This window comes from Scardinius erythrophthalmus (assembly GCF_964197995.2).
Source record: "Scardinius erythrophthalmus genome assembly, chromosome: 17".
NCBI classification, from domain to species: domain Eukaryota; kingdom Metazoa; phylum Chordata; class Actinopteri; order Cypriniformes; family Leuciscidae; genus Scardinius; species Scardinius erythrophthalmus.
Genome location: NC_138237.1, coordinates 19,999,317 through 20,011,755, shown reverse-complemented (window position 1 = coordinate 20,011,755; position 12,439 = coordinate 19,999,317). Strand labels below are relative to the sequence as shown.

Here is a 12,439-nt window from a genome sequence, read left to right as displayed (position 1 = left end):
GAACACAAAAACAACAATAAAACAGCAGTAATAATAACAGTAATGAAAAAAACAACAACGACAAAAAAAAATAGCAATGACAAATAATAATAGTAATAAGTAGAAGTATTTAAATAGTAATAGCATGTATAACACCCGTGCAGAGATGACTCGGCGCCTGTGAAGAGACGACTCGACGCTGGCGATATGTTTATGCCCTAAATCAATACATGATTAACTAACTGTATTTCTCTATGTACATTTCTGAAATGCACTTTCTGTAAAGCTGCTTTGAAACAATATGTATTGTGAAAAGCGCTATACAAATAAATTTGAATTGAATTGAATGTATAATAATAATGATAATAATATTTTGTGGTGACAAATAAAAAACAAATAAATATCAGTAATAATTAATCATTTAAAAAGTATAATTATTAACAAATACATATATTTAAAATATAATACATAATTATTCAAAATAATATAGTCAGAGAATTACTTTTCCTGTTTTCCATAAGCTCAAAATACTCATACTCAAAAACAGAGAAACTAATATGCAGCCGATGGTTAAAATACAGTGAGATTTATTTTTGTTATTCCAAAACGTCATTATATAAAAGTTGACAATGTATACTTGTTTGTTGATTTTGCAGAAGTGGGCTATCTGCATTCTATTCGTTTTGATTGTCCTTGGAATCATTCTCCTCATCTTTTTTAGTGATTATCACACTATTTACATGCTCTTTCACTCCAGAGGGTTGTTCCATAAAACAAGATTAGAATACAAGCTTATTTTGGTTAGTCAGACTTATTGTCGGTGGATTCTGTTTCATAAAGCAAACTTAAAATAGTTCAAACTCAGTTACCCTGGCAACTTATGCTGGGAAACTAGCCTGGTCCAGGGCAGGCTAACTGTCAGGCTAAGCCTCAGCTGTTACACAGATCCTCTAACACTGACCGACAAGAACACAATATTACCACTGACACTCTCTCATACCATTATTGGACTTTATTAACCATTATGAGTCCAAAAATAAATACACAGTATACAGAAAATCAACTTGAATAAGGCTACAATGATAAATTAGACAATATATCTATCTATATAGATAGATATATTGATGGATAAATACAATATATATACTACAGGTTTTCTTTTTTTACTGGCTGAATGTTTTGTGCCCAAGATTTAATTAGATTGTTTTAAAGATTTATGAATACAATTCTCTCTGGTTTTGTTTGGCAGCTGTAGTACATGTTTATGATTATTAGAAGAACATTAGAACACAATCTAAAAAAAGCTTTTAAAGCAGAAGTTAAAAATCACAAAATTAAAAATAAATAATTACAAAAGCACAGTATAAATGTTAGCTGGTAAGATGAATCTGAGCTTAGTAATTGACAGTATATTAGCCTACATTTGATTTACCCCATTACAATAGTCCCTTTACAGTTATTGCTATCATAAAAATACACTTGTAGGTTTAAAATTCTAAATAAGGCACATCTAATGTCCAAATAACAAATATTTTAGCGCATATATATATATATATATATATATATATATATATATATATATATATATATATATATATAAGTGGTGGGCCGTTATCGGCGTTAACGCGAGACTCTTATCGCGCGATAAAAAAAAAAAATATCGCCGGTAATCTATTCCCCAAGTTGGGTTGGGAGATGGCTCTACTACACAAGCTATGATGACGCAATCTACCCGCGGCCGCGAGGTAAACCCGGCTGCAACGCATATTCGTCGTCATCTTAAGCAAACACGGCTGAAAGTGAAAGCTGCAACATCCATTATTTGGACTTGGTTCGGATTTAAGCCGTCCAACAAACAGCAGCCGAGTGTGTGGGGTAACGGTTCGGTAAGTTAACACACGACTAATCCGTTCTACCACCTCAAATTCAAAACGAAACATGATATCACTGAATACCAGCGCGCGCGTATTATTCTCATTCCAATATATCTTAGTGGTGTAACGTTAACACATAATCTCTGTCTACGCCCGATTTTAAGAATCGTTGTTGTGTTTCTTTTTAACTGAAAAGACATCAGTTAGACAATATTATAACTTTAAATTTGGGGTTTCATAAGCTCAAAGCTATAATAAACATTAGACCTTAAGATCTCTGCAGCTAGTGTACTTAAATTTTATTTATCTGCAAAATTATGTTGTATACTTACAGTTTTGCACAATATATGTTCTCAAAACTACATATACCCTTTAAAAAAAAAATAGCAGTTGTTTAGCAGGGTCTGTGTAACCTGTTCTGAAATGGTTTTATTATAATATCGTTATTGCAAGAGGCTGCAATGTATATCACAATATAGATTTTAGGCCATATCGCCCATCCCTAGTTGATAGCCTATAGTAGTTGATAATAACATAGGCCTACCTAATGTTGCCTACGGACGGTAACAGTACAGTAGTAACTTTTTACAGTCTATGAGTAGAACAGCTTTCTCAAGCAGTTTGTGATGCATTTTGGAAACAGAAGATGAGCCCCTGGTCTAATGCGCCGCCTAGCTTGAGAAACCCGTTCTCAAAGACTTACTTTTATAGTCATTATTTGGGTAGCACACATATTCTGAATGCCTTCGGCAGAATTCAAATGAGCCATTTTAATCTAGATTAATCTAGATTAATTTCAAAATTAATCTAGATTAAAAAAATTAATCTATGCCCACCTCTAATATATATATATATATATATATATATATATATATATATATATATATTATGTACTTTATTGTGGCTTTCAATTCAAACACATTTAACACAATTATACAAATGGACAGTTCCTTTAAAGACATCATATTTTCCCCCAATAAATATTCATTTATTATTTATTTTTCCTTCTACTTTTTTTTCTTTTGTGATAATACCCACCAACACATAGCCTAAAAAACACATGATTAGAGCAATAACCAAAAAGTACATAGTTAGACACTTTTAGATATGATTTAAGGGGGAAAAGACAACAACAACAAAAAAAAAATGTTAAGAAAAATTTAACATTCACATATTTATATCAAACTCTTATAATGACACACAATTCCTAATAGTTATTCAAGTAATATTATTTGAATATCAAATATTCAATATTAAATAAGTCAATAAATAAAATAACAAATAACTAGAAATAAAAGGGAGGGAGGGTTGTATAAAAATGTAGTTAATGTAGGCTAATATATATTCCTTTATTTTATGGAATATTCTTTGATTTTAGAGTTGCACATATCTTTTCAAAATTTGCTCTTAATTTCATGTTATCCTCTCCATAATGTACTTTAGAAACTAAATCTACTCATTTAAAACTGGGGATTCTTGCTTTCTCCAAAATAGTATTGCATTAAAAGCTGTAATTCTTGTAAAACTATGTTTTGTATATTTATATATTTAGTTTCTTAAAATAAACTTCCCTGAATTAGGCTACTTCTGTTCACTGAAGTACTCCTGTTCGCTAGAAGTTCACTGCAACTTATCCAAAGATAAATTATTATAATTAGAAGATATTTCTAGTGTTATAAAATATCGCATATTAATTTTCCAAGCAAAATGTATATTTTAGTCAGAATTATTGCGCTCGTATTTAGCGCGCATGCGCACAGCAGCGCTCGTTTAATATGAAGATTAGCAGCAAAATGGATACATTTGCATGACTTTCTAACATTTACAGATGGAGAATATAACAGTAAAATGTAAGTTTTGCACTGGGGGGGGGGGAAGATATCACAAACGCATAAAACAGCACAAAATATACGATGTTTGATGGTGGATCGATTTGATCCACGATCGACCTCTAGGGCTGCTTCAAAAACGCGTCCACACGCAATTATCTAGACTTGATAAACCTGGATCAAATTAGTGAGATTGCGTGAACTTCAATTACCTTTTATGGAACCACTTTAGCCCCAACTTATATGTTAGGCTCATTCAAATCCGGTTTTGGAGTTTAATCCACACTTTTCTAAGCGTCTTTTATGGAACAACCCTCAGGGGCAGCAATTGTACAAAACGATAGACGTCCCTGTGATTTAAGTGTTCTTTAAGCAATTTATGTGCTAATTAAATGTGTCGTAAACAAAGTATACTACATCCATTTTAATCTCTGCTCTTTTCCCCCCCTTCTTTAGTCTGCCTGAAGTCACTATACAGATGATGAAGCGGCTAATTTATGGGTGGGCCTGGATGGATTCAGATAAATAAAAGTAATTTACATTTTAATTTTGTGACCAATACTTTAATTTTCTTTCAAACAAAGTTATCAGCATTCAAACTGTATATATTCTGTGGATTACATTTACATTTTTAATTTTAACCTTTTTTTTTATGAATAAATTTAATGGAAAAATGATTCATTGCTATTTTTGTATGTATCTAGACTAAAATGACAGTTTATGCATTTTTTCCAAAATATGACCATTATTTTTTAAGTTACACTCTGTATCTCCCGAGATACATTGCTCATTTAGGGTAATATTTTGCAATGTATTCTTTTTTTATTATAGTTCATATGACAACTTTTAAAACATTTAATGAACAATTAATTAGCTACATTTTTTCATGTTATCCATACATTAGAAAAATTGGAAAAAAAATGAACTTTTTCTCCCAAGATGCATTGCCTATGTAGGATATAAATTTAGCATTTCATAACTTTTTAAACAGTTCATGTGCCGATTTTTAAAACACCTTTTTCCTGTTTTGCTTTTTAATTCTACCATCTTCCCTGTGGTGCCCCACACCAGATATATTCTATGGGCAATGGAAGCTGAGAAAACAGTTGCGAGCATTTTGTCCAGTGACCAGGCAAAGCCTCACTTTGCACTTCTGACACATGATGGATGTCTGCCCATGATGGAAGTGTGTGTGTGTGTGTGTGTGTGTGTGTGTGTGTGTGTGTGTGTGTGTGTGTGTGTGTGTGTGTAAAAAATAGAGAAAGTATTGGGAAGGGGGGTTCCTTCCCTCTTCCCTCTTCCCTCCACTCATTTACTAACACATCACCATAACACACATCATGTGGACACACACAAATTCAAATTTATTTATAAAGCACTTAATAAAACATCAAAGTTGACCATAGTGCTGTACAAGCAGTAAAATAATAAGAAGAGAAAAGCAAAAAAAAAAAAAAAAAATGCATATCCAATATATCTAAATAAAAAGTACAAACATCATAAAACAGTCAAAAAACGCTACGCTATCATAAAAAAATATGTTTTCAGATGGCTTTTAAACTGACCGAGTGTAGGAAGGTCCCTGATATATAAATTGTAAACTGTTCCATAATTTTGGGGCGGCTAACCCAAATAGACTAGACGGATTTCAGAAAAATGGCCTTCTATAAGAAGTGAGGAGCATTTATGGGTACAAGTTGGGAACTGGCCTACCTTACATATTTCAAGGGTGCTGAGTCCAAAAAAAACTGGTTCCCAAGCGAAATTTTGAGTTTTTTACCTTCTAATTTGCATATCAAAATGGCCACCAAATTGCCTATATCTTGCTCAGTCGTTGGACCATTTTCCCCTAGTTTTTTGTTAGTAGGCAATCAAGATGAGGAAATTAAGTTTCTAGATCGATAGTCAAGGGTCAGAGCAAAGATATAATGGAGGCTCACTGCCTTTTTTATGTATATACTGTATATATGCAAAATACCAACTTTTAAGGTGAAATTAAGCATTATTTGTGTAATTTTTTTAAGGCCGACATACATATTCAATCAATATCACTAAATGTTCCCAGTGTATATATGATATGTGATGTATTCCATATTACATAAGAACTAAGAAAAACACCAAAGTCTCCGTTTTAAAGGGTCTCAAAATGTATGCCCAGATAGCAAATGTACATCGCAGAGACTTCTGTGAAAGATCGTAGCATCTGGTAAACATCGACCGTTTTTAATAGTAAATTAGAGCCGTATTCCTTACCTCTACACCAGGGCTATTCAATTGGCGGCCCGCCAATCATCTCCATGCGGCCCGACGGCACCAACCTCCCTCCTCCTCTTTTCGCTCCGATTGACCTGAGAAACGTTTTACGTGTGAATATTTCAGCAGTTATTATATGTGTCCCGAATTTATGTCGACTGAACCAGCGATAGGCTACCAATCATTCGTGAATGAATCATTCTTTTGGTTCGATTCTTTCTAAACGCGCTTGCATAACGGTCTAAAACTATTCGGATTCATTCGGACCGCTCCGTCACTGAATCATCTGAAGCGGTTTCTCGTTCAGTACAGTAACAACAAATAGCGATGTTTTCAGTTGTTTCACTAACGTTAGTTGTTTAAACACTTAAACACGGCCCAGCGCGGAGTTGCGTTTACTCCCGGACACACTAATATTAAACAGCGTTGCGACAACCAGTGGAAGCGTTTCAGTTCGACAGAAACATTTCTGTTACAAACCACAAATCACTCGATGATTTAATTAGTATTAAATCGGATGAAACAGCCTCAACATTCCCAACAAGACTGATGAGGAAAGCAGGAGAAACATTGTGGCATGAACGAAATTAGAAGACTTTAAATCCCCTAATCACCCTTACAAACATTTACCACATTTACTGTAGTAATTTACCATGGTTGGGCAGAAATGTGCAATATTTATATTGAATACTATGTAGTAATAAATAAATATAGTAAATACACTATAATATTATATAGTATAATAGTAAATATAGTGATTTATATTGCATTAGATTTATTAGGTGGGTAGAGGAATATATATTTAATGCTTGTTATGAAATTATGTCAGTTTCTTTGTAAAGGTGCGTATAGTTTTTAACTTGTGTTTAGGCATTTTTTATACAGTGGGAGCCTGTGGTTAACAAGTCTCACTGTCAGAATATTTTCATTTAAGCATAACAATTATAAATAAAATAATTATTATTTCTCACCAACAGCTATAAGTTTGTATAAATAATTTGTTCCAAGGAAAATAGTTGTACACAGCTGTAAATTATCAAGTTTTTATTTATTATGGTTTTATATATTTGCATACTGTTGGGTACCACATTTCCAAGTAAATACCACACTTCTTTATGGTTACTTTAGCTTATTTATTGAAACTGTTATGTTTCAATAAATAAGATAAACCCCCAAACCAACCCACCGGCCCACCTCAACTTTTCGATTTGATAATGCGGCCCTCGAATGAAACTAATTGAATAGCCCTGCTCTACACGATGAATCTTCAATATTTGAAACTGCATGCTGCCACGCGGACCGAGCAGATCAGTAACGTTAGACGCGGCCACTGGTGTCTATCATCAAGTGGCTTTCGCATTGTGCAACTCGCATCCAGTGTAAACACGGAATATATATATACATGTCGGCAAGTCTGCACGTAATACCGATGTGATTACACACATTTGTGTCCTCATAAACCATATGAACACAAACACAAAACATCCTGTGTGTAACTTAATGTAAATGTGAAGGGCGTGGTCATTGAAAATGTTTTCTGATATAACTTATATTCTTCACAGAAAATAAACCAAGGCCAATGAGTCTTTGTATGAAAAAATAATTAATCGTATAATTTTTCTTCTGATAAAAAATGAAAACACCATACAAGGGTTAAACCGTCACCGCAAAGCCCGCCATTTACAACACACAAAAAATAATCAAACCATCCGTGGAAAAAAAAGTTGAATACAATAAAGTATTCATTCAAGCTTCAATAAGAAGATAAAACCAAGCACAAATTAAATATTTATCAGATAAACGCTGAACTTAATTATATATGCGATAATTTTTCACCACATGATGTCAAAAACATTAGACAACTCCTCACCGTGCTTTCCGCCATTGTGTCGTCGTTGTCAATTATAACTCCGCCCACACACTTCCGGTTCTGGCGCTGGTGTTCTGAAACTGGTGGTGCTGCGGGTCTGCAGCTGGATATGTCTCGGCAAGTCTGGTAGATTGAGTGGACTTAGCCAAAATTTTGAATGTTTACGCCAAAATTTTGAATGTTTACAACTCTCATGCCCCTCCCCCACTACCAACGAGCACCCGCCCATCGTCAGTGCATGTGTACCTGATTTTCTGTGAACGCGTCCGTCTCTTCAGCATCGATCAACACCATGGACTCGGAGGTAGGCTGCCCTGGCTAATCTACCCATAGATAACAATAACCGAGGAATTGGAAGCTTGTTATTAGATTTTTTCTCCGCCATCACGCTTCGTACAATCTTCAGGCGAACTTCAGGCGTGTCGTGTGCATGCATGTGATATTGTAATATGCGCGTCTGCGCGAGGGAGAGGGGATCTGTGGCGTGTGCACGAACTCTGATTGACAGTCAGATCTCACACCCCCCCCCCCTGCGCTGATTGGACCCGATGAGACGGGAGCGGTGGATTTTTGCTAAACAAATAACATGATCCAGGTGGAGTTAGAAGCTCGGGGTTTTTTCTAAAACCACCTTATTTATGTTGTTCTGTCGGATTATAGTGTCAATTTCACTGAATTTGATCAAAAAAATGTTGCCGACGGCAGCTTTAATATTTTAAGGCAGCATGAACACTTTTTTTTTTAAGTTGAAACAACCTTTTTTTTTTTTGTCTTGGGTATGGGGTACAGTGATGTTTTCCATACCCTCCTATAACAAAAGTTTACAATCTGTGAAGATCAGAGACTATTACAGTTTTTCTTGATTGCTAACACACTCAGTTGGCCCAATTTCCCAAACCATCCATTCAGTTCTCGAAATAACACATTTCACCTGCATTTCACACAATTTTCTCAATGTTTTCTGCAAAACTCTACACAAATGTCCTCATTTTGCACAGGTTTAACCCCGTTCTCATTCAGAAAACACAAATACACAGTTACCTCAAGTGTCATGAACTCAAATAGCACACATTTATCCATGTGTAAACATTAAGTAGATAAACTGATGACACACCACTCAGAATCTCAGGATAATATAATTTGGGCCACAGGAAAATGAATCCTAATGGTTTGAAGACAAAGAGGAAGAGAAGGGGGGAAGGAAAATTAAGGGGACAGGGTCAAAGGACATTCAATCCTGATAAAATACAAAGCTATATATAATTGACCAAGTTCTTGAGCATGCATGGGAAGTTGGCCTACAGGGTTTTTACAGTGCACACTTTAGATGGGAGACTTTCACTATTCTATGTAAATACTGTAGCACATGTTGTACATCCTCAAACTCATAATTGTCAATTGATTTGTAGCCATGTACTTCTTACATTTGGTATTTTTGCATAACAGAGAGACAACTGCCTGGAGTGAGGGTAAGTCATGTCACAAGATAAAAAAAAAATGTTATACTATAGTATGGCAAATATGATCACCAATACTGTAATGCAATTTTGCCAAGGATGCTGAATTACTTATTTTTATTGTACTGAGAGTATACTGTATTGTATTGGATACCAAGTTTATATTCAATTCTTTGGTATTTCAACTTTTCTTTTACAGTGCTCTTTATAAAAGTGTACTGAAAATAAACTTTTCTTAAAGCTTACTGTTGAATTTCACTGTCTCTGCACGTTGTATACTGTAATAAACATTACGTAATGATTCCTGATTGCCAAAAAGTGCTTTTTGTAACAGTGTTCTGAACTGATCTCACTAGTGCTGATCTCACTAGTGCTCTCTAGGCAGTGGAGTAGTCTTTGTATTTGTTGGGTTTCGTGTGTCATCTGAGGCCAAAGTTTGATTCTGTCAAAAGAGAATATGTTTTTGACTAATTTTTTATTATTTGAAGCGGAAGTTTGAGGTTTGTACAAGCTGATGTGTAGGTTTGAGATTTTATTTTATTTTTATTTAATTTTTTTTTGTGAAAATAAATATTGCGCACCTGATAAGGACAGTGACTCCAGCAGAGAAACTGAAGCGGTGGTTAAGTGTTTGAGTTCTCATCATTATTACCTGAGAAAGGATTGGTTGTTGAGCTCACTGCAGGTGGCTCAAAGCTCCTCTCTAGGGCTTTAATGTCAACTGGCTCATTAGCAGCTGTTTTCAGACATGATTTATTGATCTACAAGTATAGTGCAGATGTGAGAAATGTAGTTAAATCCAACCTTGAATTATGGGTGGGGGGGGGGGGCATTTTCATATACAGTAGGACACAACAACATAGTGTCTTTCATGAACGACTCAATGGATTATCTTCCCTTTGCACCATTCATTACAGAATTATGCAGTATTATGGTTTTGATTTTTACATGCTTTTGAAAATGTTCACAAAGCGGTTTATCGACGTGAAACCAGCAATTAAAAAAAATCATAAAATTGAAATTATGCTTCAATTTCACATTTCAAGCACTGATTTTGTTAACTTATTTGACTTACAACTAAAAGGTTAAGTTTCAAAACTTGACTGTAACTTGGGAATACTTTCAAAACCATTGCTTATTAAAATCAATAAAAATAATCAAGCACCAAGTCTTGAATGTTTCTGCATCACGTTCTTGCAGAGATTCCCTGCAGTAACATGGTGTTTAATTCACTTGCAGGCATTGAGCAGATTTACAATGAGCAGAATGTATATTGTGTCTGAAAACAGAGTGTTACAGCTGTTCTTTTGTGTCATTGACATTATATGTTAATGTCTTTTAGGACTCTGTCTTCGGCCTTGCTTCGCATCTAACACGTGCAGTAGTATCCAGAGATGGAATCGTTCCAGTTTCCAAACAGGCCTTTCTTCAATTCCTTCAGGTGATACACGATTCCAGCAGAAAACTTCTTCTTGTATCCTTGCTTCTTGGTTTTAGACCACACTGTCAGGGAGCAGCCTCGGCCCACCACCAAAGAGGAAACACGATTGTCCCAAACCCATGGCATGATGGGGGTGTCTTCATCAGGATAAACATCAAGGAAACTGCCAGTACAGCTGTCATCATAGTAGTAGCTGCTGTCTTCGAACATCTGGGCGCAAAGTTTGCTTCCATAATCATCTGTCAGAGTGGCTGCCTCGGGACACTTTGCATTGAGCCCCTCGAAGCACAGAGCAGCCAGGAGAAGAGCGATGACCACCTTCATGTTTTCAGCGTGTTGAGCAAAAAGAGATCTTTTGCCCTGACCTATATACATGGAGCTTCTCCATACGAATGACGTGCGTGAGAAACGTGAGGGTTTCCAACAGACTCCGTGAAGGTTGCAGCTGCAGCATTTACACAAAGTTCTTTGCAATTCTGTGAAATGTGTTCTTAGAAATGTTTATGCTCCTTTTAGATAATTTTCGTGAACTGAAAATGCATCCAATTTTAACAGACAAACATCACAGATATTTACAACCAACCAGCCATGTCTAGTGTCTTTTGGTCAATAACCGAATCAAAATTTAGAATATAAGTTTATATTTTTTGTGCTCTAATGATTTTAAAAGATTTAGTTCAAATCTCTGGTCCCAATGCACTGCCCAAATTAAAAGTATTGTGTCGGTTATGTCTACATTATGTGTCAGTATTATACCAAGCCCAAAATGTCTAAACATTAGGCACTCTTTTGATTGTCTTAAGCACAAATCAGCTAAATGTAAGCAAATGCACTACTTAAGCCATTGCTGTCTCTGAAAAACATCAGAAAAGTAATTGTGCAATTCTTGATCTTTTCCTGAATTGTGATTAAAATGGTTGAGACCATTTGTAGACCACTAAATATTTTGACATTTTTGGCTAGGCCCATTTTATTTTATTTATTTTTTTGCCCAGAAGTGTAGACTAATGTCACATTTAATATAATCAATAAAGAGAAAAAATTAACAAACTCTTTGTCTTTGTGTCCACAGAGATTCTGAAAACTGTTATCTTGCCTCAATACATATACATGTATTTTATTCTAAATTCTAGTCTCCTGACAAGTGTTTCTTCACTTTTCGATCCTTCCATCCAAACCCCTCAAAGCCCAGAGTAGCGAGCAGAAAGCGATGACCACATCATATTGAGTGAACCCTGACACCAAGCTAAAACAAACTTAAATGAGAAACCTTTGGTTTACCGACAGATGCTCTGAAGGTTGGGAATTCAAACAGATTTTAGTTAAATTAATCTCTTTACTTTGAGTTTAGCAGTTTGAGACAAGAACAGGCTCTAGTCTGAGTTTCAATAGTACATTTTTACTAGTCTGTAATTTGTGCGTGATTGACACCTGACACATATAGCCCACTTTATATCTTGGATTATGCATCCAACGATCTGGGTCAGAAGCAGTCATCAGTTATTTATTTACTTACTTTTTCCTCCAATACTTTTTAGGCTTGTTATCTGCTGCTGTTTCAGCACCGTGTGCATTCTGTAACATATTGGTGTTGGTACAGATGATTCATTTCAAACTATTGTTAGTGTTCTTGATATTCCTGTATTGTAGAAAAATGTGTGTCTTGTGAAAGAGGATGATAAACAATTTTATTGAATAATTCTTATCAGAATTGTATTTTCTTTTCTGGTTTCTTA

The 12,439-nt window shown here is 35.0% G+C and overlaps 1 protein-coding gene across 1 annotated transcript; it reads right to left on the bottom strand.

The window, feature by feature from the left end:
- Positions 1-10,631: 10,631 nt before the first annotated feature.
- On the bottom strand, positions 10,632-11,027 carry LOC308705330 (syncollin-like; the record flags this gene model as incomplete). The annotated part of the gene is made up of 1 exon (XM_081390282.1): positions 10,632-11,027. One exon carries the CDS (start codon positions 11,025-11,027, stop codon positions 10,632-10,634), a length of 396 nt encoding a protein of 131 aa, XP_081246408.1.
- Between the last annotated feature and the right edge of the window lie 1,412 nt (positions 11,028-12,439).